Source organism: Ogataea angusta (assembly GCF_019207475.1).
Source record: "Ogataea angusta isolate 61-244 chromosome Unknown 61-244_NODE_1_length_1302399_cov_90.877568, whole genome shotgun sequence".
NCBI classification, from domain to species: Eukaryota; Fungi; Ascomycota; class Pichiomycetes; order Pichiales; family Pichiaceae; genus Ogataea; species Ogataea angusta.
In genome coordinates this window covers 58,875-86,229 of record NW_025065215.1, presented here as the reverse complement: position 1 = coordinate 86,229, position 27,355 = coordinate 58,875, and the positions used below count along the sequence as shown (strand labels likewise).

Sequence of the window (27,355 nt, the reverse complement as noted above, 5' to 3'; positions counted from 1 at the left end):
GATGACCGAACACGTCCCAAAACAAAGCCGGCCCAGCCGGTATGTGGGGATGAGCAAGCTGGATAAGTATGAGGTGCTTCAGCAGCTGGGCCAGGGAACGTTTGGGATGGTCTTCAAGGCGCGACAAAAAAGCACGGGCAAGCTTGTCGCCCTTAAAAAACTTATTGTCCATGACTCCAAGGACGGGTTCCCCATCACGGCGTTTCGAGAAATTACCATCATGAAGCAGTTCAAACACCTGAACGTGCTGCAGCTTATAGACATGATTCACGAAAACTCGGAAGATACGAAGAAACCCGGCTTTTTCTACACAGTGACACCATACATCAGCTCAGACTTGAATGGGTTACTCAACAACCCAAGGGTTCGACTCACAAACCCGCAAATCAAATGTATCATGAAACAAGTTCTACACGGGATAGATTACATTCACAACCAGCATTATCTGCACAGAGACATCAAGACAGCCAACATCTTGCTCGACTGGTTTGGCGTGGTAAAAATCGCCGACTTTGGACTTGCAAGGGGCTACCACGGGCCGGCTCCAGTGGATGCAGCCGCCGGTGCTGGCGGAGGTCTGGTCGAGTACACGGGGCTAGTGGTGACACGTTGGTACCGACCCCCCGAGCTGCTGCTGGGAGAACGCAAATACACAACGGCAGTTGATATGTGGGGGATTGGGTGTGTTCTCGGAGAAATGTACAAGAAAAAGCCTATTCTAGAAGGAAAGAGCGACTTGGACCAAGCAGACATGATTTTCAGGCTCCTAGGAAGCCCCACGCCAGAGAACTTCCCGAACGCAGATCTAATCAACAGAAACGGCGTCAACTTACATGTGGACTACCCGCGCACCCTCGAAAACGAGTTTGGGGCGATTATGACGCCGGCAGCAGTGCGACTGCTTTCTGGATTGCTGACAATGGACCCACGCAAGAGGTTCAACGCTGCCAAGGCCTTGGAGTCGGATTTCTTCAAAATGGAGCCGGTGGCCTGTCTTCCTGAGGAGCTGCCCAAATTCGAGGAGAGTCACGAACAGGACATCAAACGATACAAGGAAGAGAAGAAGCGTGCGAACGAGTCTATCGGGTCGGGAAGGCCGCCTAACAGGTCGCTGGACCACTCGCACTACGGAGCAGACTACGAGACTCCTCGCAAGAGGAGGGATCTTGCGCACGACAACCGCTGGAGAGGTGAACGACGTGGCTGGGGCGGAAACCGAGACTGGAATCGCGACTGGGGCCGGGACTGGAGCCGCGACTACTCGCGAGAGTCCAGAGACTACAGAGATTATAGAGGGTCCCGTGATTTCCACGGAAGTCGCCCTTGGCAGAACCAGGATTACCGCGACACCAGGGGCCACTGGGGAGATGGCCCACACGCAAACGGGGGCCCACATCCGTACAAAAGAAACCCACAGGACAGAAGCAGCAGCAGCTTGTATGCTCAGACAGAGAAAACTAGTCTTAGCGCAGTTAAGGACTATTTAATTGACAAGAAAAAGGAGGGAGGAGCAGATCCGAAAGCAAAGAGATGAAGCACAAGCAGCGCCGAATCGTGCTCATTTGGACATTTGGATCCTCTTCAGCTGGTTTAGGCGGTTTGTACATTTTCTGAAAATCACAGCGCTGATTAACAACGATGCCGTGGATATGATGACAAACCAGTAGTCTTTCTCCTCGACAATGTTTTCCAAGTTCATGCCGTAGACACCAGCAATAAACAGCAGACTGCCAAAGCTCAACAGGCAAATGCTGAACCGCAAACCCAGCAGCATGAGCTGGTTCCGGTTGGAATCGAGAATAATGTTGATGATCTCCTCTGTAGTTCGCACGTTGCTTATGGAGGACTCCACAGTCTGCACAATGGCATCGCAATGCAAGGAGTACGACTCAAGAAGCATTTCCACCTCTTCGTGTTCGCGCGCCGTCCGCTTGTGGCCGATTTTTTTATCTGTAAGATACAGTTCCACCAGTTCGTCGTCGTGGGCCAGCATTTCGTCGATAAGGTCTCTGATCAGGGTGGCTTTCTGCTGGAACTGTTGTAATTTCTTGGACACCAGTAACAGGTACTTTAATTTTGTCATGTCGACGTCGCTTTCGAGCTCTTTCAGTATGCCATTTACCACGGTGACGTGCACTTTCATTTCGGAATTGAGGTTATCGATCACGTTCATGAATATGGTTTCCAGGGCACGAATTTCGTACGGAAGCGAATCATCCGACTGTTTGCGTAGTTTCTGCGAGAGGGTGGCAATTAGTTGGTCGCTGGAAAAAGACTGGTCGTAATTAAATAGCACGACGGAATCCGCCTTGATCAACGCTCGGATATGCAAGATGGTGAGCAGGATCGAGTTTTCTCGCACCAGAATGGACGGAACAATGTCGTCGTAGCCCTTGTCAATTTTGCGGAGGTCGCGGGGCAGCAAGTCGTGTTTCAGGATCAGCTGTGCCTTCTTGACATCGGATGCAATCTTGGTAAATTTTCCGTTCGAGTCAAAGACTATGCATTTAAATAGAACTGTGTTTGTGCTGGGAGCGAGAAGTTTGGGCGCCAGTGACCTCTGCAGAACAAAGCTGTCAATATTGCGAAGAGGACGGAAGTTGCCAAACCAGCGAATTCCTCGCAGGCCTGGTACTCTAGAGAACATGATAAATTAACTGATAATAACTTAATCTGATAAAAATAATTTTTTCATGTCTCCTGAGCAGTTTGAGGTGTACGAAGAACTGGGCCGTGGAGCATTCGGCGTGGTTTACCGCGCGTTTGACAAGGTCTCCAGGAAGATGGTGGCCATCAAGCAGGTAGATTTGGAGAGCGCAGATGAACTGAACGAGATCCAGCAGGAAATCAAGATCCTGTCTACGTGCCAGCACGCGAACATCACTCGCTACTATGGCTGTTTTCTTAAGGGATACAAGCTGTGGATCATTATGGAGTTTTTGGGTGGTGGATCGTGCTCAGAACTGCTCATTTCGGGGCCTTTTGGAGAAAAAGCTATTAGCTACATTTTGCACGAGCTGCTACATGCTCTTGTGTATTTACACGAAAACGGCAAGATCCACCGGGACTTCAAAGCCGCCAACGTGTTATTGAGCTTGGAGGGAGACGTGAAAATAGCAGATTTTGGAGTCGCGACCCAATTGTCCAATAACATGTCCAAAAGAAACACTTTCGTGGGCACGCCGTACTGGATGGCTCCCGAAATTATTCTCCACCAGCCATACACATACTCTGCAGATATCTGGTCGCTGGGCATTACAGCAATTGAGCTAGCATATGGCAAGCCGCCCCTGTCCCAGTACCATCCGTTTGACGTGCTGTTCAGAATCGCAGAGGACCCTGCTCCGGAGCTGGACTCGAGTTTCAGTAAGGAGTTCAGGAGTTTTGTGAACGTTTGTTTGAATAAAGAGTCGAAGCAAAGGCCGTCGGCTAAGGAGCTCCTCAAGCATCCGTTTGTACTTGCTGGCGCCAAGGTTGACCGCTCAGAGATTGTCAAGCTGATCAAGCGCAAGCACGAATGGGACCTTGAAACAGGCAACACCGAAAAACGCTACTATACGCCTACCTTGGAGGAGCAGACTCCTCCTTTATTTGACATCACATTAAAAGAAGAACCAGCAAGTACACTCAAGCCAGAGCCATCCCGCAAGGTCCCATTGTCCCCGATAAAACGCAACTCCAGTGAGAACGAGGACCAGGAGCTGAAAAAGACTCTCAATCGCATACTGAACCAGTCGTTCAACAAGATAAACGAAAAACACAACCTCTCGACCTCTCAGTACGATCAGCTGGTGCTGTTTCAGAACACCATGATGGAGTCAATCGCACTCAGCCCCGACGAACAGTACCGAGAAGTGTTTTGTAAGTACTTCAAGCTAGTGATGAAGAAAATAATGACGACAGATAACGAACAACTCAAGGACAAGCTTATACCGAAAAACCTGGAAAAAGAACGTCCTCGGGATGAAGTCGAGGAGCTGCTGTATACCCGATGGGCCGAAAGTATGATAGAGCGCTGGAGGAACGAACATTAATATTGATAGCTACATATTCTGCATAATCTCAATGGACAATTGAAGACCCTGTATTTTGTTGACGAGGTCATCAAACAATGGCTTCTGAATAACCACAGCATTGCTTGCTGGCTGAGCTGGTTTTTGAGGGACTGCATCAGAAGGCTCGTGGTCAAAGCATGGAGGTCCCGGGATGTCTTTAGAGAAACATGGAACAGAGGGATTGGAGAACCTGAACGGTTCAGCCGACTTGGAGGGGTCAAGAGTCCTGGAAGAAGGAGGTTTGACGGCGTCAGCAGGTTTGGCGTCAGCAGGTTTGTCAGCTTTAACAGGCTCTGGATTTCTAACAGGCTGCAGAACTTCAGCAGGCTCCGAAATCTCAACAGGTTTCAAGCTGTCAATTGGTTTCAAAACCCCGGTAGATTTTGGCTCCTCCACTCTAGGAACCTCGGTCACCTTGGAGTGAAGCGGTTTCGGCTCCCCTTTTTGTTTAGGAACAATCGTGGTGAAAAGTCTGAAAACCATATCGATTTTAACAAGCTCGGCGACCGTGAACACGGGACCAAGAGTCAGTTTCCCGTTGCTGACAGTGTTGAGGTCTCTAAGGTCGGCAAGCTCCTCCATTATCTCGTCCACGTACCAGCAGAACGACATCATCCACGGAATCAAGAAAGAAATGTACTTGTCGTTGAAAACAAGGACGCGGGTCTGGTCATCAGACTCAGTTTCATCTTCTGGCCCGCAAAACCCAACTCTCGTCTCCCAGTTACGGAAGCACATAAGCATGGGCCGTGTTTTCTTTTTGGTGAGCTCCTTTAGAACTTTCACTGCGTAAGCCCTGACTTTTTTAGGTTGGTATTCTAGTTCGAATTTTTCCATGGTTGCTACCATGTGGTCTGAAGGGCGCCAATTTATAGAGTTCTGGCGATGGCTGGCTTGATCTCCTTCTGACACTCCATGCTCGCTCGCAGGAAGTGGCTGGGAAGAACTGTAATGAACGGTATGTAGAAATGTGACTCGTCAGTTATTGAAATGCATACCAGCCAACTTAGACTGCAGCTCCTGTATATGGCTGGTAGATGAAGACACAGATCCCACAGAAGGCCTCTTTGCAGGGACGGGTGGCTTCTGTTTGGAGCCAATTGCTTCAGCCACCTCTGAGTTCGACAGCTTTTTAGGAACTGGGGGCTTGGGTTTTGCAGATAGATGTGTTGGTTTGGATGGCGGAGGCGGGGCCGATGAGCCACTTTCTGGACGCGGAAGGCTCGCAGGTGGTGTAGGAACCGTTCTTGAGGCCAGATTTGGGCGCGGTGTGGATGGGGGTGGCGGAGATTTGACGGTTTTATCATGGTCCTCCTTTTTGGGAACAGGAGGTGGAGGCTGTATTTTCGAGATGTCAGGGAGCTCGAATTTCTTGGGTTGTTCTGTAGTCTCCGAGTTGGCTCTTGAAGGAAGATTTGGCTTAGTTCCTGTGCTGGAGGGAGACACCGTTGACGAAGCGGAGGATGGTGATGCAACACGCGATGCACTTTGATACGCATTCATCTTTGCTCGCTGCTGCGACTCTTCCTTCATCTTCTGCAGCCTGGCCTTCAGTTCGCGCTCCTTTTCGATCTTGCGCTGCTCATCTTCGGTCCTGTGTGCTTTGGGAGGAGGAGGACCGTATTTGGAAATGTCGAACTCCATCAACGAATGCTTGAACTTTGGCTCCTCGACAGGCGGCAAGCCGTTCTTTTTCTTCGGCGCCACTGGTTCCTGGGCCTCTGGAAGATACACCTGTGCTGGAGCCGGCGTTGCTGCCGGCGCGACAGAAGGCTGGCTCACATCGGAAGCGGTAGCAGGTGTGGGGGCCGTTGGTGTAGCAGTGTATGGAGGAGGGTTCGGAGGAGGAGAGTTTATGGTCGGTCTAGCATAGTCTCTTGTGGGCACTGGAGCTGGAAGCGGCGAGATCGCCGGCTCGGGTTGGGGAGCGGGCTGGGGAACAGGACGCTGCGTCAGAGGAGTCGGCTGAGCAATTGGCTGCGGCGAGCCGTATTGGGTCGGCTGCTGAGAAAGAGCCTGCACAGACTCTTGTGCCGATGCTGGCGGTGTTGGTTGCTGGATCGCCGTCGGCTGGATTGGCTGGACAAAAGGTTGTTGCTGGCTAGGCCAGCTCTGCATTTGTGGTTGGTATTGCACCGTTGGCTGGTATTGCACCGTTGGTTGATACTGCTGCTGAGGGGCGTACTGCTGAGGGACATACTGCTGGACAGGCTGGACAGGCTGAGTAACAGGAACATAGACAGTCTGCTGTTGTTGGGGCGCCTGCTGGAATTGAGCAGGATACTGGGCCACCTGCGCTTGTTGGTAGTTCACGGCCTGGGCGGGCACCTGGACATACTGCTGCGGATGGTTGGGCTGTGGCTGGCCAGCAACGGCAACGTGTTTTGGTGGCGGCGCAAAAGAATGCGGGTCTCTGACCTGTGGGATAGGAGGAGGACTTTGGGGGCCTTCTTCCTCTTCTTTTCCGGGTTGTCCAGAAGTCTTGCTTTTGTTGTTTTTGTAGGCCGTTTTGCCAGCATGATAGCCATACTTCGACACTGTTACCGTTGCACGGCCTGCTCCTTTAAGAGCGGCCAGACTGCCAGCTTTAATGGAGTCCTTGTTGTTGTCCCAAAACGACATGACTGAATTGGACACTGCCAGAAATTAAAATAAAATCTATATTATTCCGTCTGTTATTTTTCCACGCGTTTTATTTATGCTATGTCCAGAATACTGTTAAATAATAACTTCAAATTGCTCAAAGTGCGCAGTTTGGGCCACGAATCGGTGGTGGACCGATTGTGTTACGACGAGCTCGACTCCAACACCGAAGTGGCAGAATTCAGAAAGAAAATCGTCTCTGCCATACTAGCAAATGAACTGTACAAATCGCACAATTCAGGGCTGCTCATACCCACCAGCTCTCGATTCTATAGCCACGGACGATCAATGAGCGATAAGCCGGACTTTGCAGACGTGCTCCGACATCTGGAGCTCAAACTGCGGATTAAGGAGTTTGAGTGCGAAGAGAGACATCTCAAGATGGGCGCCATCAGATTCAAACTGCTCAACGTGATACCGTACCAGATCATGATTTTCATCGAGATCGAGCCGGGAACGGTCTTGCTGATGGCCAGAATGCTGCCAAAACTGTACCAGGTCGCCACAGACTTCCTGGTGAACGACATTGGATCTCTGATCAGTCCGGTCGAACTCAGCGATGTATTCCTCAAAAACACGCTCAATTCCACAATCGAAGAGCTCGGCTCGTCGTTGGTCGGCGAGCTCGAGCTGGCGTTCGCAAACATCAAAACAACCAACAATGCGCTCAATCAAATAATCATCAACGTTCCAGCGACCGACGTGGACAAGTTTCCGAAAACCGACTTCACCACGTCTTTGTTTGGCTACCTCCGCAAAAGTACAGCGCTAGACTTCGAACAGCTGCGACTCACGAAAATCCGGTGCAACCTTTATTTATTTTTGTCCGAAGGGCGTCTTCGGTTCACCAACGAGCTCTCGTTCGCTCCGTTTTTTGATGAATCCGACCCGCGGCCCTCGCTGTGGCCGTTTGTGCTGTCAATATGCGACCTGTGTATGTCCAAATGAATCATGTTGTTTGGTTCAACTTATCAAAGTCAAAATCGAAGCTAGACCCGCACCCGCAACTGGTCTTGGTGTACGGGCTGTCTACCACTTTGAACTGCGAGCCAATCAGCTCGTGCACATAATCGATTTTCGAATCCCGTAAAATTTCCAGACTCGTTTTGTCAATCAGAACTCGGGCCCCGTCTCGCACAAAAACGGAATCGTCTTCGGGATGGAAATCGTTCATGTCTGATAGGTTGAGGTGATACTGAAATCCGTGGCATCCGCCGCTTTCCACTTGAACTCGTAATGCAAGCTTGTCGTTATGTTCCTCGTTCGCGATCTCGTTGAGCTTCTCGGCCGCTGATCGAGTGATGGCAACGAACAAGGGCATATTGTTATGGTCAGAGAATTGCTGGTTCTGGACCTTTGTTTTCGTAAAGTCCACTAAGGGGGACGAGTAGTAGCGGAACGCAAGGGTTGGTCGACTCACAAGAGGCATGGTCCTCAAGCTGGACCGAATCATTCGTCCAAACATCATTAATAATTTGCTAATATTTTTTTTCTTCCCCTGAGACTTAAGTCTGTCGCGACGATGGCCCTTTTTTTTATAAATCAGGCTACTTACCCCAGATAATTGTTACGCCTGATTATTATATACAATGGAAAAACAGCTACCAGATACCAATCTCTACGAGTCACTGGTCGAGACAAAATCCTTGGAACAGCTGCGAAACAACGCAGACTCGCTCCTCTCGACCATTAAACTATTTGACATTTATCCTACGACCGATCCCGTCTGCTACGAACATCTGGACTCGCTGGTCCCCGTTTTCAGCAAACGCTCACCAGGATCCATCCTGCTGGTAGGATCCGAGATGGATTTTGGCTATTCGCTGATCTACCTCGGAAACTTGCTCCGTAAAACAAATATCCCCTTTGTGCTCCACGGACTTTTCGATTACTATTCCCTCACCGAGGATAACCGGAAATTGGTGGAATATTTGGTCGATCTATCCGGGATATCCCAAATCAAGGTCCATTTCCCAAAAGACCTCGAGGACTATCTTGTTTGCCATTCGATGGAGACAGACTGGATTCTAGTGAATCATATTTCTCCGCAGATGGATATCGCAATACTGAGAACGTTGGAGTCCGTGAGCCTTGTGCAACCAGGAACCGTGGTTGCGAGAGTGAATTGTCCCGCTGAGTGCCGCGACAAGTTCTACGAGTATCTGCTTGGAGCACCCGTCTACAAGCGAACCATGAACGAGCACATAGGGGGCCGGAAACAAGGCAGATGGAATCTGATTTACGAAAAAATCGCTAACACTTATGACAAATATGACCCTATCCTCACAGAATGTGTGGACTTTTTAAATGCATAAATATATTTTCTTTGTTTAATATATTTCCCATGTCTACCGATAACTCGTCCACCGTACGAGATCAGAACATAGTGATATTTCAGCTCCCCTACGGTCCGCCGTTTAGACTCTCGGCCCTCAAATATGTCTGTTTCCTGGTTTGTGGAATAGCCAACTTGTGGCCGTGGAATTGCTTCTTATCAGCATCTGAATATTTCCAAGACAGCTTTAGCAGCAAGCCCATGCTGGCCAACACATACTCCTCCTCTATGATGACCATATCCACCCTTGCGTCAGCATCTTTCAACTTGTACTTATCGCAAAAGCAGAAAGACGCTGACTATAAATTTAGACTCAATGTGGGGAGCATGCTGCAGGCGGCAGTGTTCCTGTTGCTCACCATCTCAACGTTCATCAAGAACAAGCCGGCAGTGCTATATTTTGTGTACGTGATGATCAGTGTCTTTGTTAGTTCCTGTGCCACGTCGTTTGCCCAAGTCGGAGTGCTTGCTCTGGTGAATCTCGAGGGCCCGATCTATGCCAATGCGAACGTTGTTGGTAACGCGGTTGCAGGCGTGCTTCCATCCATCTCGCTGATCGTATCCATTTTGTTGAGCAAGACCCAAAGCGATAGGGACAAAGAGGTGTTCAATTACTTCTTTACAAGTCTCTGCATAGAATTTCTTGCACTCAGTTTGTTATGGATCACCTATAGATACAAAGCCAAAGCTGGACAGTTCCAAGCGCTCCCCAATGACACCACACTGGAGCTAGACGACGAGTCAACGCTCGAGGCCGAAGAGGAGCATGTCTCGTTCCGTGAGCTATGGGATATCCTGAAATACGTCCAGATCACAATCTTCCTAACTTTGTCTTTGACCCTCACGTTCCCTGTTTTCGCTTCCAATGTACTTTCAGACAAGATTGACAAAAAGTACTTTGTTCCCATCGCATTTCTGCTTTGGAACCTGGGCGACCTCGGAGGCCGTGTCATTACTGCGTCTCCGTGGTTTGTTCTTGCGGACCAGCGCAAGATGATTATCTACGCGGCTCTGCGGGTCTTGTTTATCCCCTTATTTATGATGTGCAATCTACAAGGCAGAGGAGGTGTTTTTGGCGACTTTACCTATCTGCTACTGCAGTTGCTCTTTGGACTCTCAAACGGACAACTATTCTCCTCCGCTTTCATGGCAATGGGCGTTCTGCTCACTCGCGATAAAGAAAAGAAGGCCGCCGGAGGATTCACTGCGTTTCTCATCAATGTGGCCTTACTTTTTGGCAGTGTCGTTAGTTACATTTTTGTGTATCTGGTGAGTGCATAGATTAATAGATATTTACACCAACTGTTTTCTCGAGCCTTGGAAGAAGAACTTGACAACGAGCACTTGGAATGCGGCCATACTGCACATGAGAACCACGTCGAAAATGGAGAACCAGAAGATGCGGCTCTCGGTGGACTTCACGGTCGACTGGTTTCTGTTGTTTCTGGTCTTGTAGTATTGGAGAGTGTTGGACAGCTGGCCGAGCTTCGACTCGATTCTGAGAACAGACGACTGCATTCCCTCAACGGCAGTATTTTCAGCTGGCGCGTTTGGAAGCGAGGCCCTGAAGTCGTCGTCGTCCCTGATTTCGAAATCAACAACTTTTTCAGCAAACGTGGACATTTCGTTCGAGAAGCAGAATTCGTATTCTCCGATGGCGTCGGCTGTGAAAATGTAGTCGCCCTGTCTTTGTTTCTGTTCCTGGGCAATCACCCTTCCACCAGGGGCCTTGATTGTGTAGTCGACGTCGAACGAACCTCCGGCCTGGACGGCGAAATAGTAGCCAATATTGGCCTTTTGTTTCTGGTTGAAGATGTAGAAACAAGCCTTTTCATTTGGCTGCAATGCGAAGGTGAGCGCAGTGGCTGAAACGTAGGTCAGTAAGCTGGCGAGAAGCAACAGTCTAGACAACATTTGTATAAACAAGAAAAAACAAGAATAATTTTAGAATCGCGACGCGTGCGGGCTCGTAATAATCTGATCCCGTCACTGGTAGCGCGAGCGTGGCGTAGAAGAGACCTATGGCGTTGACAGATTGGCAAGACTATGTAGCTGGCAAATAGCAATGGACCATAATCGTCACACCCACCGTTATATCGGCATGGCGGTACGTAATACATCTCCGGTATTACCTGTCATTTCACTGTCCAGAGCTATTTTTTCACCAAAAAGTTGTTTATTTTTTAGTGTTCGCCATGAGGTTCCTGCTGATTTCCCTGCTGCTGCTTGTGCCAACATTTGCTCATGTGGCGCTTTTGCCGCCAAGAGGCAAGCAATGCTTCTTCGAGGTGCTCAAGGCTCAAGACGAGCTTGCAGTCACGTTCCAGATCGGTGACCGTGCGAAGGACTCGACCGAACAACTCACAGCCGACTTCTGGATCAAGAGTCCTTCGGGCAGAATCTTGGAGAAGCTGAGCGACGTCTCGCATGGTGAGGTTCAGATCAAAGCCAACGAGCCTGGAAAGTTTGAGTATTGTTTCTCGAACGAAGGCTCGTCACTGCAGACGAAAGACGTGACTTTCAACGTCCACGGCGTGGTCTACGTGGACGTGAACGACAACTCTGACGACAACCTTGATTCCTCCGTGAGAAAGCTTATGGAACTGGTCTACGATGTCAAGAACGAGCAAAACTACATTGTGGTGAGAGAGAGAACACACAGAAACACCGCAGAGAGCACCAACAGCAGGGTGAAATACTGGTCTGTCTTCCAGCTGATTGTTGTTATTCTGAACTCTCTTTTCCAGGTGTTCTACCTCAAGAGATTCTTCGAGGTCAAGACCGCTGTTTAATGAGGATATAGTTAAAATGTCATGTATACGTCCGCGTAGAATGATGACCCAGCCGTCCTTCTTGCCATCGAGTGGTCCTGTGCCTTTGAATGGTACGACTGCTGTGAAATACCCTTTTAATCAAGAACCATTTTCCGCTCTCATTTGTCTGGCTCTTCATCTTTTCTTCCATCCCTACACCAATTTTTTTTCTACAATGTCGTCAAGAACGTTCTACCCGCAGACCCCGGTCGAATTCAACTCCAGCCTCATTTCGTCGCTGGACAGCTCTGCAGAGACCAACTACTCGAGACAGCAAGCGTCTGCGCAGGTAGTCGAGAAAGAGGTAGGCAAAAAATTGAAAGAACTGGAAAACAACAAACTCGCAAAATTCGACACAAAACTCTCGTCTCTGCTTCTTCCCAATGAGGATCAAGGTCTGAGTGTCGCGGCTGTGAACGAGCAGCTGAGCAAGGCTGCCGAAAGCCTCAAAAAGCTCAACGACGCAAAACCTATCAAGTCCAAGTCCCTCGTCGAGGCGGAAACTGCCGTGGCCAACTGCATCAAAAACAATAAGGACAAACCTCTCAACTGCTGGGACGAGGTGGAGCACTTCAAACAGCTTGCAAAGGCCAGCAACTAGAAAATTAATGGTATTTCTCCGCTATCTAGAATGTATCAAATTCATTACTTTTATATTCCAACAGCCTTGTACATCAAAATCAGAGCAGAGTCACCTTCTCCACCACCGGCGAGAGCCTCGATCTTGTCGCGACTCACAACAGTCACCTTATCGTCATTGAATTTGTACCAGTTCTCGCCCGTAGGATCCTGCTGGTCCTTGGCAAAACACTGGTAGTGGCCAGAGTCGGCAGACGATCCTTGATGTGCAATCACGCTGATCAGCTCGTACAGAGACGAAGGGTTTTCGCCGGAGGCAGGGTCGTATGAGTCAGGCAGAGCTGTTTTGAAGTTGTCTGCCCATTTCTGTCTGAGCTTCTCGAGCTCCTCTTTTTGCTGGGCGTATTGCTCTCTTGTGGTAAGATCAGCAGACTTCTTGGTTTTCTTGAAAGCTCTGCTCTCCTCTTCATTCTGCTTCTCAACCTTGTAGATTGCGTCTCTCACCTTTGCCTTGTCCTCCTTGATACCCTCGTCAACAAGGTCTATCAAGTCCAACTGAAATGGGAATTGAACCTTGCGTAAAATCTTGGACTTCTTTCCGGTGTCTCTTTTCCAGAAGAACCGAACAAAATGTATGTTCAAGTATTTCGGGAGACGAGTGATTTTGCGAGTGATCTCGTACGTGCTGTTTCTTCCGAGGGACTCATTGTTCTTCTCTATAGTTTCCTTCAAGTTGCTCATCAATCCGTCTTTTAAGAAATTGGTGTTGATGGTGATATGACAGGCCAGCTTCATCGCGTCCTCGTATCCGTAGACAGGATCTTCAGAGGTTTCTAAACAACGAGTAGCCGTTTTAAACTCGATCTTGAAATACTGGTCCAATCCACTAAACTGCCCCAAAATAGCACTCAAGATCTGGGAGTAGGCCTCTTCCGCGTCCTGCTGCTTGTAGAATCCGCTATCGTCTCGCTCGCTAAACTGAGGAAAGCTCAGACGCATGGTTGTGAGAAAGTTGAGCGGCGTGATCTTTTTGTTACGTTGGCTCATCTTGTCAAACAGCTCTTTCAGGTGAAACACCAGGTTCTGCTCGACACCGGTACCGTTCTTCGTGTACTTCTCCAGACGGCTTCTCAGCTCGTCCACCGCAAACAGAGATTGAAGAGACGAGTTAAGATAGCACGTGTTGCCCAGGTTGACCAGCCCTGAGGGCTCATTGCTCGGATTGAAGTTGAGATCTTTAGGATCTAAGTCCTCCACAAATTTGACGTCTTGTTTTGGAGCTTCCACAGGCGCATCGGCCGACCCCAAAACCATGATGGTCTGGTTCGGCTTCAAGTTGAAACTCTTTAGATCGCTGTCGTCTTTCAATTGGCCACCTTTCAGCAGTACCTTCTGTCTTTCTGGTGGAACATTGGTCAGCGAGTAGATCTGATGTTTGAACGTCAATCCGCTTTCCGACAAGTCCACAGTAACAGGATATGTTTTACCAGCGTGCTTCACGTTCACTGACGTTAGATTTTCAGGGTCGGACTTACCTTGAATCGACATGACAACTATGAGGGCAAAAATAAATACAAATAAAAGAATAACGTGCCAGACTTTATTCACCTGCGTAGCAGGGACGCGAAATTTTACCAATTACAGAGCAAATTGTCCATTGAAAAGACTAAGGTGGAAGATCCCGCCTTGTAGTCGACTGGACCGCAATCAGCAAAGAGCAGGCGGGTCTGGTCCAGGTCACCATGCTGCTGTGTCTTGGAGTTACTTACATAAGCAGCAGATAATCAAGCTCTCATTTTTTTTCACCTCCTGAAAATTTTTAGCCCAACCAACGACTCACCACCCACCATGAGCACATCTAACTGCAGATTTTACGAGAACAAATACCCAGAAGTGGACGAGGTCGTGATGGTCAACGTCCAGCAAATTGCTGAGATGGGCGCCTATGTGAAACTGCTGGAGTACGATAACATTGAGGGTATGGTTTTGTTGTCTGAGCTCTCGAGAAGACGTATTAGATCCATCCAGAAGCTTATAAGAGTCGGCAGAAACGAGGTCGCGGTGGTTCTGAGAGTGGACAAGGACAAGGGATACATCGATTTGTCTAAGAGAAGGGTTTCGTCTGAGGAGATTGTCAAGTGCGAGGAGAGATTCAACAAGTCCAAGGCAGTGCACTCTATTTTGAGAAGATGCGCTGAAAAACACAACATCCCGCTGGAACACCTGTACGAGACCATTGCATGGCCGCTGAGCAGAGAGTACGGACACGCTTTCGACGCGTTCCGGATCTCGATCACCGATCCTTCTATTTTCAACAAGATAACTCCTCCGTCGCAGGAAGTGCTGGAAGAGCTGAAAGAACACATTTCTAGAAGACTGACTCCGCAGGCGATCAAGTGCAGGGCCGACATCGAGGTGTCCTGTTTCTCATACGAGGGTATCAACGCCATCAAGGAGGCTCTGGCTGCGGCAGAGTCGCTCAGCACAGAACAGAACGCGATCAAGGTGAAGCTGGTGGCTGCTCCAAGGTACGTCGTCACCACGCAGTCGCTGGACAAACAAACAGGAATCAACAGTCTGAACGAGGCTATAGAGAAAGTGAACCAGGTCATCACCAAGTACGGTGGAGTGTGCGATGTGGCGATGGCACCAAAGGCCGTGACGGCCACCGAGGACGCCGAGTTGCAAGCTCTTTTGGAGAGAAAGGAGTTGGAGAACGCTATGGAGTCGGAGGACTCCGACGAGGAGTACGACGAGTAGCCGTTGGTGGTGGATAATACATATATTGCAGAATTAAAGGGCTTTGTATAATTATGCCAAATTGCTGTCAAACAGCAGAGACAGGAGATCCTGCGAGCTTTTTATATTTTTTCTGGGCGAGGAAATAAGGTCCACGAACAGATGGTAGCACGCAGCGCTGAAAAACCATTTGCAGCCGTTCTGGTCCAAAAACGAGAGACAGTGGTTGAGAAGCGTTCTTTTGTAGTTGAGCACGGTGAGCGGGTCATGTGACGTGATCTGCACCTGCTGCCTAGCTTCGATTTCCAAGTACAGAAGCACCATCACGTGGAGAACCGCGTGTACCATCATGATCTGCTGCACTTGCTCTCCCTTGCTCTGGTCTATGATGTTTCTCGCAAAACGCGAAAGATAGTGCATCTTGTTGTCTGACAACGGCGAGTCTGTGTGGAGCAACTGCTGTCCTTCCACCTCGTCTTCCAAGATGCTGACAAAGTCGACTTTGGAGCGCAGGTACATGATTCCGCAAAAATCGCCGCAGGTCTTCAGGAACCGCGTGTATGTGTCGCCGATCAGCTTGCTGGCTTCGTCGTCGACACCTCTGTTGCACAGACTTAAGATATCTCTTTCGAGATTTAGATCCAGCGAGCGGTTGCCCGGCGGACGGTATCTGCACACAAGAATGCGCTCTAGCAGGTCGCATATCTGGTACCAGCGACGGAATATCTCGAAGTCCCTGTTGTTGCCGTCAAAATCCTCAAGCTTCACTGTGTCTACTGCTAGGTCTAAGGTGTTGTAGAACATGGTAGCACACGAGGTGATGGTCAGCGCCCTGTCCAGACAGAAAGACGTCCAGAACAGCCGTGTAAGCAGCGACACCTTGTGCGACAGCCTAAAGAAAATGGATCCTGTGCTGTGGTCAAGCGTGTTTGTCTCCAGTTTGGATAGCTGGTTCCGTGCTGCGTTGTTGTGCAACGCCAGGTCTGTGATCAATATACATGCCCGGGAAACATACTCGCGCGCAACTTGCGGTCCTGTTGGCGACTCCTCCTGGTTGCTCATCAGCAAAAATCCCTGGATCAGCGTGATCTTGTTGAGTTCGCACAACTTGAGCAGCTCGCACTTGCGGCGCAATTGCTCGGCCGTTTGTCGGATCTCGGCAGGCTTCAGGCTGGAATCGTATCTGACGCCACACATCATCATTGCGCTCAGCAAAAGCGGCGGCGTTGTGTCCAAATGGTCAATAATATCTCTATCCACCACTGGATACAGAGGATACAGGTTATCGAGGTACAACATGACGTATCTGCGCTGCGTCTCGATTGGGGGCATTTTGAAGGCGCCTTTCATCTCAACATACTCCAGCAGCTCCTCGTCAACGTTCAGGGGTCGCGTGTACTGGTCACGAGCGGGCAGAAACAGGTCTCGCCAGGGAAAATATAAATTGAAAAACTCTCCGTCTGAAAGAGTGAGAAACGAGTCGTTGCTGAAAAGAGGAGCAAGCGGGTGCGCCGTGTTGATGAATTGGAACTTGTTTTCCGAGTTCTTGATCGCGTTCGCGTATATGCGGTCGTTCCCAAATACGCTGGACGGAGAACTGGTGGAAGCGGCCGCTGTTTTGCGTTTCTTGCTAGCTTTGGAAAGATCACAGGCGTCGTTGGACTTGTAGCACTGCTCGCAGGAGTCCAGCTCCTCGCTGAAAAAACACTTTTTGTGGCCGCCGCGGCACTTTCGGCAAGCCTTGGCGGACTTGGTGTTTTTATTCAGCGAGAATGTTGTGATCTTGAACTCATTGGTCATATAGGGAGAGCTGAAAATATATATTTTAACTTTTTTATGTCAGTGAAAAGAAGCTTATCTGGGCTACAGAATGCCAAAAGACAAAAATCTGAAGACTTACCGGACAAAGACAAATGGCCTGCAGAATTCAAGGAGCTTGATAACATCCATTTCAGATTGAACTCGTATTTTACGTTTCTGTCTTCGCGCAAGCACATCATCACAACGTTTGATTTGCTCAAGCCGTCAGTGGAAAGTGCGATTGGACGGCCTTTGGAGCCTATAGACGTGGCCAGAGTCGCCTATCTGATACCCAAGGATGTGCTTTTTGAGTACGTTGACGAGAGCCAGTTTGTGCTGGAAGAGAAACATTTTAGTTGGAGAGACGGGTTTGCCCAGAAGGAATCAGACATCTACGACATAAAGGACGAGGAGGAGAAGACATCGAAACAGCTGTTGATATTTGAGTTCATTGATGGAGATCTGCGTAAATCCAAAACACGGTCGGCTTTTATGACAGAAATTAAGGTTCCTGTCTACACCCAGGAATCGATCAAGAAAATGATTATCAAACGGAACGATAAGTTCAAGCTTGCGGTTGGCCGATATCTCAAGAAGTGTGCGGACAGCGGAATAGTCGATCCGTGGGCAGAAATCACCAAACACGCAGAACATATAGTCCCCAAACCCAAGGAGTTTGTGGACCCGATCGAGGAGATGGTCAAAAACTCCAGCCAGGGCGCAAACACGGAGCACCGCATCTCGATCCCGCAACTGATCGAAAAGCTAAAACAGACCGACTTCTACGAGGACCAGATTGTCGAGAACGGGCTGCTGGAGGTGCCTCCCCGCGGCTCTAAGTACGGCGAGCTAAACTTTGAGCTGTCGCCTGTCGTTCGCGAGGCACTTGCTGCTACCAAAAATATCGAGAAATTCTACTCGCACCAGGCAGAAGCACTCAACCATATTCACGAAAACCACCATGTTATCATCTCTACGTCGACTTCTTCAGGCAAGTCGCTCGTCTACCAGCTGCCGGTTATCACCGCTTTAGAACAGGACCCTAGCGTCACTGCCATGTACATATTTCCGACCAAGGCTCTGGCCCAAGACCAGAGAAGATCCTTGAAGGACCTGCTCAACGTGATCCCGTTCTTGCGCGATATGGTGGTCGAGACCTACGACGGAGACACAGACAAACGGGACCGCGAACATGTAAGGTCGTCTGCGTCCGTGATCTTTACCAACCCCGATATGCTGCACCACAGCGTTCTTCCTTCACACCAGCTATGGCGAAGGTTTCTCACCAATCTCAAGTACGTGGTGGTGGACGAACTGCACATGTACAAGGGCCTTTTTGGGTGTCATTTTGCGCTGGTGATGCGCCGTCTGCGCAGAGTGTGCTCGATGCTGGGAAATAATAATCTCGTTTTTATTTCGTGCTCGGCCACGCTCAAACACCCCGTGCGGCACATGCAGGATATCTTCGGACTTCCAAGCGACGAGATCGTCAACATCGACCAGGACGGGTCTCCGCACGGAGGCAAGCACATTGTGGCCTGGAATCCGCCGTACATCGACGCACGCGACCCGATGGCTGGACGCAAGCCGTTTATCGCGGAAACGGCCAGGATCTTGATAGAAATGGTCAAGTCTGGGTTCCGGACCATCGTTTTCTGCGTGGTCCGCAAGGTGGTCGAGCTGCTCATGAAAGAAATCAGGTACCAGCTGACGGCCAGTGGCAACGCTGAGCTGATCGGCCGGATCATGAGCTACAGAGGTGGCTACTCGCCAGCGGACCGCCGGAAAATCGAGGACCAGATGTTCCGAGGCAACCTGAAGGCAATCATCTCGACGAACGCTCTGGAACTGGGAATCGACATCGGGTCGCTGGACGCCGTGGTGATGTGCGGGTTCCCTATCTCGATAGCCAATTTCCACCAGCAGAGCGGCCGTGCGGGCCGGAGAAACAACGACTCGCTTACTCTGCTGGTCGGCGGCGGCGACCCGGTGAGCCAGTACTATATGCGGCATCCCGAGGAATTTGTCAACTCGAACTATCCCGACCTCGCTCTGGATTTCGAGAACGTTGTGGTTTTGGAAGGCCATCTCCAATGTGCCGCTTTCGAAAGACCCCTGGACGACTCCACCATCAACAAGCGGTACTTCGGAAACCCGGCTCTCGTCAAGCAGGTGTGCGAGGCCCGGCTGGAGTACGAGCCAGAGTCCGGCAATTATCACTGCAACTCGCGGTTCATGCCCTGGCCGTCGTCGCACGTGTCCATTCGCGCCATTGAAGAGGACATGTACGCCGTCGTGGACACCACCAACGGCCGCAACGTGGTGATCGAGGAGGTCGAGGCGTCGCGAACAAGTTTCACGCTCTACGACGGAGGCATATTTATTCACCAGGGCTTATCTTATCTGGTTCGCGAATTTAATCCGGACGAAAAATACGCCAAGGTCGAGAGAGTCAATGTGGACTGGTCCACGGCGCAGAGAGACTTCACCAACGTCGATCCGTATGAGGTCGAGCGTATTCGGTCGATCAACCACAGCGATGTGCCGATCTACTTTGGTAAGACGCTGTCGACGACTGTGGTTTTTGGCTTCTTCAAAATGGACAGAGAAAAACGGATTCTTGATGCGGTCGAAGTCAACAACCCGCCGGTTCTGATCCGCTCGAAAGGGATCTGGATCGACATACCGAAAAAGGCGCTCGAGCTGATCCGCTCAAAAGATCTGAACGCCGCAGGAGGAATCCACGCCGCACAGCACGCGCTGATGAGCATTCTGCCCCTGTACATTCTCTCCGGGCTCGACGAAATCCAGACCGAGTGCAAGGCCCCGGAAAAGGAGTTTGCGAAGCGGGAGACCAAACGCAAACGTCCTGCCCGGCTGATTTTCTACGACAACAAGGGCGGCCAGTATGGGTCTGGGCTAAGCACAAAGGCATTTGACAACATCGACTCGATACTGGATAAGGCCCTGGAGAAACTTCTGGAGTGCGACTGCGACTGGGGGTGTCCGAACTGCTGTGCTGCCACTTTCTGCAAGGAGAACTCGCTCGTGCTGTCCAAATACGCGGCGATCATAATTCTGTCGCTCATCATGGGACGGCCGCTCGACATGGACACGATACCCACGGGGCCGGAACCAAATATGCCGCAGATTGACATCGAGACGATTGTTCCTGCGGACCTTGGCTCTGTGAAGTTTTCGAAGGATCTGGAGATCATCGACGTGCGCAAGGCCGAAAAGCCGTTGGCGGTGATTCCAAAGGAGGAGGACGCGGAAATAAAAATTGAGCCGCCGACCAACGTCATCCAGGACTCGCAGGATGAATTCAGTGACGAGGACATTGCCAGGCAGCTGTAGTAAATTGCAACACCTATTTATACACAGACGTAGCGGAGGTGTTTCTTGAAGCCGGACCCGAGAAGGGCGCAGACGACGCACGTGACTCTGCTCGTGCGAGTGCGGGCGAGACAGCAAGTCTTTTGGGCTTGCTGAGACGGAACACCTGCTGAACAGGGCGCAAATAAATAGAAGCCAGCGATCCGATGTTCAGCTCGAGCTCCTCAAGTATCTCTGGCGGCAGCTTGTCGCTGGAAACCTCGATGATCGGCAGCACGGGCTTGACGATCTCCTTGATGTCTTTATGGGACGAAAGAAGACGCCAGTAAAAGTATGCGCGCTCGCGCAGGTCTGGCTCGTTGGCCTCCTCGGTTGTTCTGCGTAGAACGTCCAGAACGAGCGACTCGGTCTTCTTGGACGGCGAGCACAGATACGTCTTCACCACAGCCGTGAGGGTGGTGAGCTGCACCTGCGTGGGCTCGTTGTCGAAGTTGGCGTAGAGTTTGAAAAGAATGTCTGCAGAGCTGGGGATCGAGTTGCAGTACTCTCCTAGAATCCATATGAACGATCCGCGCGATTCGGAATCGGTGAGCAGATCCACGTTCTGCACCAGCGAGTCTATCAGATAGAGGTATTTTCCTGGGTATTTGCGCAGAATGTCTTTTAGTATTATGGCCACCTCCTGCACAATGTGGGGCAGAGAGCTGGCCAGAAGTCCACAAAGAACCTCGATCGAGCGGTCTGCCACGGACGGAATTTTGATTGCCAGGTTTCCAATGGCACGGATGCTCTTGCGCACCATCTGGTCGTCGATCTCCAGAGCGTACTCCTCGAGCTCGCGCAGAACGAGAGAAATGTTGCTCTCGTTGGCCAGCAGAAATATCAGCTCCAACTTCGTGTCCTTGATGTACACCGGGTCGTCAAACTGGCAGAAAAACATCGACACCTGCAAATCGAGCATCTCGGCCTTGTCGAGCAGCAGCAGAATAACGTTCCGCATGGTCAGAAACTGGATCTCAGCAGGCTTCGACATGAGGTTCGATATGCATCCAGAAACCCGTTTCGTGATTGCCGGAAGAACGTCCACAAAATTTCGCACGTAGTTGCTCAGATAGACAATCACCTTGAGAGCGTTGAGCACGACGCTCGAGTTGCCGTGCTGTAGCAGCGGAATGCACTTTTCTGCCAGAAAAACCGCATCGTCCTCGGTCTGCGGCACAAAAGCCATCACAGAGTTCAGGAGACTCACCTGGCTCCACTCGTCGCACCCAGCGAGCAGCTCCAAGATCCGGAAACAGTTGTTCCTGTCGATCGAGAGCTGCAATCCGTCGTGGTTCTCCACCAGATCGCGCAGACAGTCCACTGCTGCCGCAACTACGAAAACAGTCGGATCGTGCAGCAGACGATTTAGACCTTTGAGGAACTGTTGTCGCACCTCTTCCGGAGCACGGCCATAGACACGGGAAACAGCATAGACGCCGGTTTTGCGCACGTGCGGGTCCTTATCGGCCATTGCCTCGCAAACCAGCACGTTGGCCTTGGCCAGAAACTCTGGGATGTGAATAGTTGCGAGAGCGCGTATACTTAATGAGCGGAGCACGGCCGACTGGCTCCGGAAGTCTTTTTCCAGCATCGGCAGCAAATCAACGCAATCGTGCGGCCTTTGGGGGTAGTATGTGCTGAAGTATAGGTAGGCAAGCCGCTTGACTTCGGTATCGGTCGCCAGATCGAGCGTTATCGCCAACACCTCGCTGGAAAGCCCAACCATTTCGTTGTTGCCCAAAGTCATGTTGGCCACGATTTTCTTGAGCGTGGTCTTGCGGAACATGGCCGAACGCGACTTCTTCTCATTCGCACGCAGCTCGTTCACAATCTCCGCGGCCCGCACTCGCGTGTACAAATTGGAAGACGCCATAGGTGACCAAAATAATCTTCCAAAGTTCAAAATATATATATTTGTTAGCTATAAAATAAAGTTAGGGCTGTGCAACGAGCTCCAGATCAGGCCGGCACGGTCGGGGGAGCTACGCGGTCGTAGGAGTCGAGGTTCGGGCTCTCGACGGCGTTGTAGTAATTGCTCTGGGGCGAGTCGTGCTGGTGTACCAAGGGGCTGGTCAAACTAGGAGGTGGGATCAGTTCCAGAGAGTCGGACCTGGAGTCTGCCAAATCCACAAAGTCCTCGATAGGATCGTCGAACATGTCGTCAAAGTTCTCGTACTCCTCCAATTTCGCCTTGCTGTATACCATGCCGTCCTTGAACGTCTCGATGAGCGAGCCAGAGCCTTGCCATCCCGTAGACATCTTATGGAACACCATCTCCTTGAACACTTGCATCCAGTCCCAACCACTCCATTCTTCGGCCAGCGAGTTGGCAATGTTGAGGGAAACCAGCTGGTATGCGAGCTCGGTATCCAGGTACTGGGTATGTGGTAGCTGTGGCAGCCCGAAGAGCAACGAGTCTCGGTTGTCGCGGCTGGAGATGAATTTGTTAGGTCTTCCATACAGTCTGAACGAGTTCATCAGCGGAATCAGCAGTCTGATCATGATCTCTGTGGGCTTGACTGCAGAATGCGACTCGGGGATCAGGTACACGAAGTCCACTTCCTTGAGGTCGATTTTCTTCTTGCCAGAGTCCATTGAGAGCGTGGAGCTCACTCTCTTGTGCAGACCGGCCTTCTGCAGCGAGCCGGAACGCGAGTGATTAGGCGATTTCTGCATGTCTCTATTTCTTGCCGAGATCAGCGACGAGTTCGACAGCTTCCTGACAACTCCCGAACCCGACCTGCTGCGCGAATGGCCGTGGGCGGACGTGTCCACCTTGCCAGAGACCACTTTCTCGAGCAGCTGCTGGTTGATGTATATTTGGCCGTTCAGGCGGATCAGCGAGTTGTTATCGATGAACTCGGGATTTTCCGGGTACATTGCCACGCACGACCGGGCGTTTTTGATCGAAGCCAACAGATGCTTTTTATTCTTGGACGTCGAAGTGTATATCTTCACGTTACCCGGTTTCTTCGAACCCACGTTGGGGGTTACCACCACATAGCACCGGATCCATTTGTCGTTTAAAAATGGGAACCGTAAAACACACCATTCTTCTTTTAGGTTATTGTTCGAAGGGGCAAGTAGTGTACGGATATCTGAAAAATGGATTGCTTTGCTGGAAAAAAGGGCACCGGTGAAGCTCTCTTGAAGCTGTCTGTTTTCAAACTGAGCCAGTAGAAGCGCGGCATAAAAGTAGTCGAGATCGTTCTTGGAGTCGAACCTCAGCAGGTACGCTTTGGACTCTGTGAGAATAATTTTTATTTCGTGTATGTCGCCCTCGCTAAGGTACACGTACTGAGCGTCTAACAGGTTGATGTAGACGGGCTTGAAGCCGCCATTGTCGTCGTTTCGAAGTTCCTGTGCCGTGATGGAGTCGACTTCCCAGATTGCCAGCTCTGTTCCGCTCAATTTTGCACTGACACAAGTCCACGACATTTTTGAAACGGAGGTGGATACTTGGTCATCCTCGACAGGAACTCGGACGTTCATCTCGCAGTACAAGCGAGCCTGCTGCGCGTGGAGAAGAGTGACCACCGGCACCAGTTCTTCTGGCAGTTTGGCTATATTTTCTGAGGGATCTGTGATTGAGTTTCCCAGCGACAGGGAACGAGGTGTGGGATTGTTTCCTTGTCTCAAGAAGGTGGTGGGCAGCGAGGAGAGCCTTTTGGAGTCTGGAGTCACGCTCCTGCGCGGGTTCCTGGAGTTCCGAAGCGAATCGGAGTACGTTCTCGTGCCTGACAAAGGCACAGACTGAGGCACCTTCAGTTCCGATCCTGCGGCCTCGGAAGCCAGGGGAGATCTCGTTTCCGGCAGACTTTGAGAGCTAACGGCCTTCTTGCGTCTGAACAGCTTTTTCAATGATGACATAGGACGTTGCCAGCAAGCTTACTCTGAGTGAAACGTTTTTTTCTTTTGACACAAATATTTTATCTAAATTTTAACTCCTTTTATATCCCCAAAATATATAAATTATGGAACCTGATGTGAAAAAAAGTGGCGGAGTGCTATTTTTTTGCTTGGCTAGATGATACACTCTGTTTTAATATGTGAGTACAATTGATTCACCCTGATTAATTTTGCTAACCTCAGTCAATACCAAAGGCATCCCACGCCTTATAAAATTCTACACCCCGGTAGACGTGGCAACACAGCAACTATTACTCCAGCAAGTTTACGAACTCGTTGTGGCAAGAACAGACGCGCAATGTTCGTTTTTGACCCCACCGCCGCTTTTGGAAGACCACTCGGATATTAAGGTTATTTACAGACACTACGCAACACTCTACTTTGTCTTTGTTGTCGATCAGCAGGAGAGCGAGCTGGGCATCCTAGACCTGATTCAGGTGTTTGTGCAAGTGCTCAACACCTGTTTCCACAACGTGAGCGAATTGGACCTGGTGTTCGGATGGCAGGTGCTGGAGGCAGCGCTGGAGGAAATAGTTCAAGGAGGAATGGTGATAGACACCAGCATCCGCAAGATCTTTGCTGCCATCGACGAGGCTAACAAGCAGGACATCTCCAGTACGCAGAAAGCATGGTGGGGGTAGCCCCACCCCCCACGCATTCACAATAAATCGCACATCAGACTGACTGGTCAGTTCTAGTGCACATCTATATACAGTGGAACATTAATCTTTTCTCCAAAACTTCCACCCCCTGCCCTTGTTCTCGTCGGCCTGCACAAGCTTAGCCTCGGCCTTTAAACGCTCGAGCTCCTCGCGCTGCTTTTTCTCTGCCTGCTCTTTCTCAAATCGCTCTCTCTTCACCAATAGGCTTTCTCTCGACGGCGTGAAGTCTCGATCCCACGGCGACACAATCGGCCCTGTCTTCCACACGGGGTCGTTCGACGCGGCCGTCTGCTTCACGATCTCCATCAGCATCTCCTGTTCTTTCCTCCGCAGTTCCTTGTTGCGCTCGTAGTCTGCTCTCAGCTCTGGAGACAGCTTTGCGACTAGCTGTTCCTCAGTGGGCGTCGTAAATATGTACAGCAGCACACCGCTTCCAATAATTCCACCGCCTGTAATCAGGGACCGCTTCCAGAGGAGCCAACTTTGAGACATTACAATCAGGAGCTAAATTATTGGAAAATAATTTTTCGTTGATATTATATAATCGTACTCTATCTGTGGCCAAACTCTTCCTCGTCGCTTTGAATGATGAATTGGTCTTCGTGCTCTTCGACCGGCGCCATCTCGATGTCGGGAGCGTCCCGCACCGTGTCATACTGTCCTCCATATCCCAGCTTGTTGAACACCGACTCCAGCATGCTCTTGGGCTTGTGATCTGCCTCGCCGGCTTCCTGGTCCATTCCTACGTCGCTCTCGTCGAACCAGTGCACCTGCTTCTTCTTTTTCTTGGAAGAGAGGGATAGGAATGCAGATTTACGCGATTTGGCGAAGGACTTGTAGAAGCTGTAAAGCAGACAGGCCAGCACCGCCAGTATCACCACCTCTGCCACGTAGAACGTGAGACTGTGGTGGTGCTTGGCCGGTTTCTCTTTCTCTTTCTCGTTGTCCTGATCGGTTTCCTGTTTCTCCTCCACAAACTTGTAGTTGCCCTTGCTATCGTAAACGGGCGTCACGACGTCTGTCGACCGTTTTTCAACAGAATTAGTGATTATATCAAATAGTCCCCTGCTCACCTCCGGCAGGTCGTAAGGCACCATATGCGACGAATTGAACACCTTGACGTACGTGAGGTTGGACTGTGTCTCGATCTCGCCCACTTCTTGCCCGTCGTAGATCCAGCCAGACTTTCTGCTCTGTGTGAAGCCAAATTGTCCTGGTGAAATTTGCAATTTTTCAATCAGCATTTCTATCGATTTGTGGTTGCAGATAATGTCCTTGTCGCCAGCAAACAGGGTGATTTTGATTTTCTCCAGCAGTTTCGGCAGCAGGTCGAACGATTTGGCAGAGTGCTCCGGCCGGAAGAAGAACTCGACTTTCCCGTCACACTCGTGCCATCTCTTGGGAGACTTCAGGTTCAGGGCTTTTTGCACAGCATCCAGATTCAGGAATTTGGTCACGTTGGGCAGGTCTTCTGGCCAGTTAGACCCGCATGCAGGGAAATAATCGTGTTTGCGATAGTCGTACATGTTGACACATTGTTCGTTGGCGGGCTTCGATGCGTCTTTCGTGGCTGTTAAAATGCTGTTGAATATTTTGACGCACTCTAATTTCTCGAAATCGTGATTGGAAGGGTCGTCGATGGCCTGCTGGCATTTTTCGTGCTGCTTGAGGATTTGGGACATCGACGGACTTTGGCGGTCCAAGAAGCCGGCCTCCAAACTGAACGGAACGTACGACAGAGACTGGATATCCGGGTCGATCCAGCCGTTGCCAATCAACAGGCCCTCTAGAGTGATGTTTAACGAGTTGTTCTCATCTATTTCCTTTGCGAAGTATGGGATGTACTGGCCTGCGTACGACTCGCCCGCCAGATACAGTTTTTTCGTGCGGTCCTGCGGGAATAGCTCGTAGTATGTTTTCAGAAACTGCCAGAAATGCTGTGCTGCTTGTTTTAGTTCGGTGTCGTAGGAGTCCGTGTACGAAAACCCTGTACCGGCCGGCTGGTCCACAAACACGAGATCGGCCACCTGTGTCCACGATCCAGGGTTCAGCTCCACCTCCAGGTTGTCTGTGACCCGCAGGGGGCCTGTTTCCATCATGGCTCCGTCCATCGACGAACAGCCGGGGCCGCCGTTCAGCCAGACAATGAGCTCGTCACGGTGGAGCATGTTGTGAGTCCTGTTGGCTCTTGGGTCCTGGAATCGCCAGAAGAACAGCTCGGTGTTGTTGTCTGCATTTAGTTCAAGGTGTCCGGCATGCATCACTGGCCTCGCCGCGGCCGGGATATTCGAGAGCCCAGGCAGATCTTTGACTATGTAGTCCTCCTGGGAGGCCGCGGCACATTGCAGAGCCAACGTGCACGCTAGTAAAAAATACCGACTCATGGTTAGCTCTGTGCTGTCTAAGCCTAGGATAAATAAAGAATTTAAAAGAGGAGGGAGC

The 27,355-nt window shown here is 50.5% G+C and overlaps 21 protein-coding genes across 21 annotated transcripts; 10 read left to right on the top strand and 11 right to left on the bottom strand.

Annotated features, from left to right (window-relative positions):
- Position 1: 1 nt before the first annotated feature.
- Positions 2-1,534, top strand: KL928_000062 (uncharacterized protein; the record flags this gene model as incomplete). The annotated part of the gene is made up of 1 exon (XM_043206335.1): positions 2-1,534. The coding sequence occupies one exon, from the start codon at positions 2-4 to the stop codon at positions 1,532-1,534; it is 1,533 nt and encodes a 510-aa protein (XP_043061957.1).
- Positions 1,535-1,558: 24 nt separating this feature from the next.
- Positions 1,559-2,647, bottom strand: KL928_000061 (uncharacterized protein; the record flags this gene model as incomplete). Its single annotated transcript, XM_043206324.1, has 1 exon — positions 1,559-2,647. The coding sequence occupies one exon, from the start codon at positions 2,645-2,647 to the stop codon at positions 1,559-1,561; it is 1,089 nt and encodes a 362-aa protein (XP_043061956.1).
- Positions 2,648-2,693: 46 nt separating this feature from the next.
- KL928_000060 (uncharacterized protein) lies at positions 2,694-4,034 on the top strand (the record flags this gene model as incomplete). Its single annotated transcript, XM_043206313.1, has 1 exon — positions 2,694-4,034. One exon carries the CDS (start codon positions 2,694-2,696, stop codon positions 4,032-4,034), a length of 1,341 nt encoding a protein of 446 aa, XP_043061955.1.
- Positions 4,035-4,043: 9 nt separating this feature from the next.
- KL928_000059 (uncharacterized protein) lies at positions 4,044-4,904 on the bottom strand (the record flags this gene model as incomplete). Its single annotated transcript, XM_043206301.1, has 1 exon — positions 4,044-4,904. The coding sequence occupies one exon, from the start codon at positions 4,902-4,904 to the stop codon at positions 4,044-4,046; it is 861 nt and encodes a 286-aa protein (XP_043061954.1).
- Positions 4,905-5,033: 129 nt separating this feature from the next.
- Positions 5,034-6,677, bottom strand: KL928_000058 (uncharacterized protein; the record flags this gene model as incomplete). Its single annotated transcript, XM_043206290.1, has 1 exon — positions 5,034-6,677. One exon carries the CDS (start codon positions 6,675-6,677, stop codon positions 5,034-5,036), a length of 1,644 nt encoding a protein of 547 aa, XP_043061953.1.
- Positions 6,678-6,758: 81 nt separating this feature from the next.
- Positions 6,759-7,646, top strand: KL928_000057 (uncharacterized protein; the record flags this gene model as incomplete). Its single annotated transcript, XM_043206279.1, has 1 exon — positions 6,759-7,646. One exon carries the CDS (start codon positions 6,759-6,761, stop codon positions 7,644-7,646), a length of 888 nt encoding a protein of 295 aa, XP_043061952.1.
- A 1-nt stretch (position 7,647) lies between these two features.
- Positions 7,648-8,166, bottom strand: KL928_000056 (uncharacterized protein; the record flags this gene model as incomplete). Its single annotated transcript, XM_043206268.1, has 1 exon — positions 7,648-8,166. One exon carries the CDS (start codon positions 8,164-8,166, stop codon positions 7,648-7,650), a length of 519 nt encoding a protein of 172 aa, XP_043061951.1.
- Positions 8,167-8,287: 121 nt separating this feature from the next.
- KL928_000055 (uncharacterized protein) lies at positions 8,288-9,013 on the top strand (the record flags this gene model as incomplete). Its single annotated transcript, XM_043206257.1, has 1 exon — positions 8,288-9,013. One exon carries the CDS (start codon positions 8,288-8,290, stop codon positions 9,011-9,013), a length of 726 nt encoding a protein of 241 aa, XP_043061950.1.
- A 29-nt stretch (positions 9,014-9,042) lies between these two features.
- KL928_000054 (uncharacterized protein) lies at positions 9,043-10,314 on the top strand (the record flags this gene model as incomplete). The annotated part of the gene is made up of 1 exon (XM_043206204.1): positions 9,043-10,314. One exon carries the CDS (start codon positions 9,043-9,045, stop codon positions 10,312-10,314), a length of 1,272 nt encoding a protein of 423 aa, XP_043061949.1.
- Positions 10,315-10,326: 12 nt separating this feature from the next.
- On the bottom strand, positions 10,327-10,947 carry KL928_000053 (uncharacterized protein; the record flags this gene model as incomplete). Its single annotated transcript, XM_043206093.1, has 1 exon — positions 10,327-10,947. One exon carries the CDS (start codon positions 10,945-10,947, stop codon positions 10,327-10,329), a length of 621 nt encoding a protein of 206 aa, XP_043061948.1.
- Positions 10,948-11,228: 281 nt separating this feature from the next.
- Positions 11,229-11,825, top strand: KL928_000052 (uncharacterized protein; the record flags this gene model as incomplete). The annotated part of the gene is made up of 1 exon (XM_043205982.1): positions 11,229-11,825. The coding sequence occupies one exon, from the start codon at positions 11,229-11,231 to the stop codon at positions 11,823-11,825; it is 597 nt and encodes a 198-aa protein (XP_043061947.1).
- A 196-nt stretch (positions 11,826-12,021) lies between these two features.
- Positions 12,022-12,447, top strand: KL928_000051 (uncharacterized protein; the record flags this gene model as incomplete). Its single annotated transcript, XM_043205871.1, has 1 exon — positions 12,022-12,447. The coding sequence occupies one exon, from the start codon at positions 12,022-12,024 to the stop codon at positions 12,445-12,447; it is 426 nt and encodes a 141-aa protein (XP_043061946.1).
- Positions 12,448-12,497: 50 nt separating this feature from the next.
- Positions 12,498-13,973, bottom strand: KL928_000050 (uncharacterized protein; the record flags this gene model as incomplete). The annotated part of the gene is made up of 1 exon (XM_043205760.1): positions 12,498-13,973. The coding sequence occupies one exon, from the start codon at positions 13,971-13,973 to the stop codon at positions 12,498-12,500; it is 1,476 nt and encodes a 491-aa protein (XP_043061945.1).
- Positions 13,974-14,273: 300 nt separating this feature from the next.
- KL928_000049 (uncharacterized protein) lies at positions 14,274-15,185 on the top strand (the record flags this gene model as incomplete). Its single annotated transcript, XM_043205648.1, has 1 exon — positions 14,274-15,185. The coding sequence occupies one exon, from the start codon at positions 14,274-14,276 to the stop codon at positions 15,183-15,185; it is 912 nt and encodes a 303-aa protein (XP_043061944.1).
- A 51-nt stretch (positions 15,186-15,236) lies between these two features.
- KL928_000048 (uncharacterized protein) lies at positions 15,237-16,964 on the bottom strand (the record flags this gene model as incomplete). Its single annotated transcript, XM_043205537.1, has 1 exon — positions 15,237-16,964. The coding sequence occupies one exon, from the start codon at positions 16,962-16,964 to the stop codon at positions 15,237-15,239; it is 1,728 nt and encodes a 575-aa protein (XP_043061943.1).
- Positions 16,965-17,000: 36 nt separating this feature from the next.
- Positions 17,001-20,321, top strand: KL928_000047 (uncharacterized protein; the record flags this gene model as incomplete). Its single annotated transcript, XM_043205426.1, has 1 exon — positions 17,001-20,321. The coding sequence occupies one exon, from the start codon at positions 17,001-17,003 to the stop codon at positions 20,319-20,321; it is 3,321 nt and encodes a 1,106-aa protein (XP_043061942.1).
- A 13-nt stretch (positions 20,322-20,334) lies between these two features.
- KL928_000046 (uncharacterized protein) lies at positions 20,335-22,215 on the bottom strand (the record flags this gene model as incomplete). The annotated part of the gene is made up of 1 exon (XM_043205315.1): positions 20,335-22,215. One exon carries the CDS (start codon positions 22,213-22,215, stop codon positions 20,335-20,337), a length of 1,881 nt encoding a protein of 626 aa, XP_043061941.1.
- Positions 22,216-22,301: 86 nt separating this feature from the next.
- KL928_000045 (uncharacterized protein) lies at positions 22,302-24,212 on the bottom strand (the record flags this gene model as incomplete). The annotated part of the gene is made up of 1 exon (XM_043205204.1): positions 22,302-24,212. One exon carries the CDS (start codon positions 24,210-24,212, stop codon positions 22,302-22,304), a length of 1,911 nt encoding a protein of 636 aa, XP_043061940.1.
- A 104-nt stretch (positions 24,213-24,316) lies between these two features.
- Positions 24,317-24,892, top strand: KL928_000044 (uncharacterized protein; the record flags this gene model as incomplete). Its single annotated transcript, XM_043205093.1, has 2 exons — positions 24,317-24,338; positions 24,483-24,892. 2 exons carry the CDS (start codon positions 24,317-24,319, stop codon positions 24,890-24,892), a joined length of 432 nt encoding a protein of 143 aa, XP_043061939.1.
- An 81-nt stretch (positions 24,893-24,973) lies between these two features.
- On the bottom strand, positions 24,974-25,405 carry KL928_000043 (uncharacterized protein; the record flags this gene model as incomplete). The annotated part of the gene is made up of 1 exon (XM_043204982.1): positions 24,974-25,405. One exon carries the CDS (start codon positions 25,403-25,405, stop codon positions 24,974-24,976), a length of 432 nt encoding a protein of 143 aa, XP_043061938.1.
- A 59-nt stretch (positions 25,406-25,464) lies between these two features.
- KL928_000042 (uncharacterized protein) lies at positions 25,465-27,297 on the bottom strand (the record flags this gene model as incomplete). Its single annotated transcript, XM_043204871.1, has 1 exon — positions 25,465-27,297. The coding sequence occupies one exon, from the start codon at positions 27,295-27,297 to the stop codon at positions 25,465-25,467; it is 1,833 nt and encodes a 610-aa protein (XP_043061937.1).
- Between the last annotated feature and the right edge of the window lie 58 nt (positions 27,298-27,355).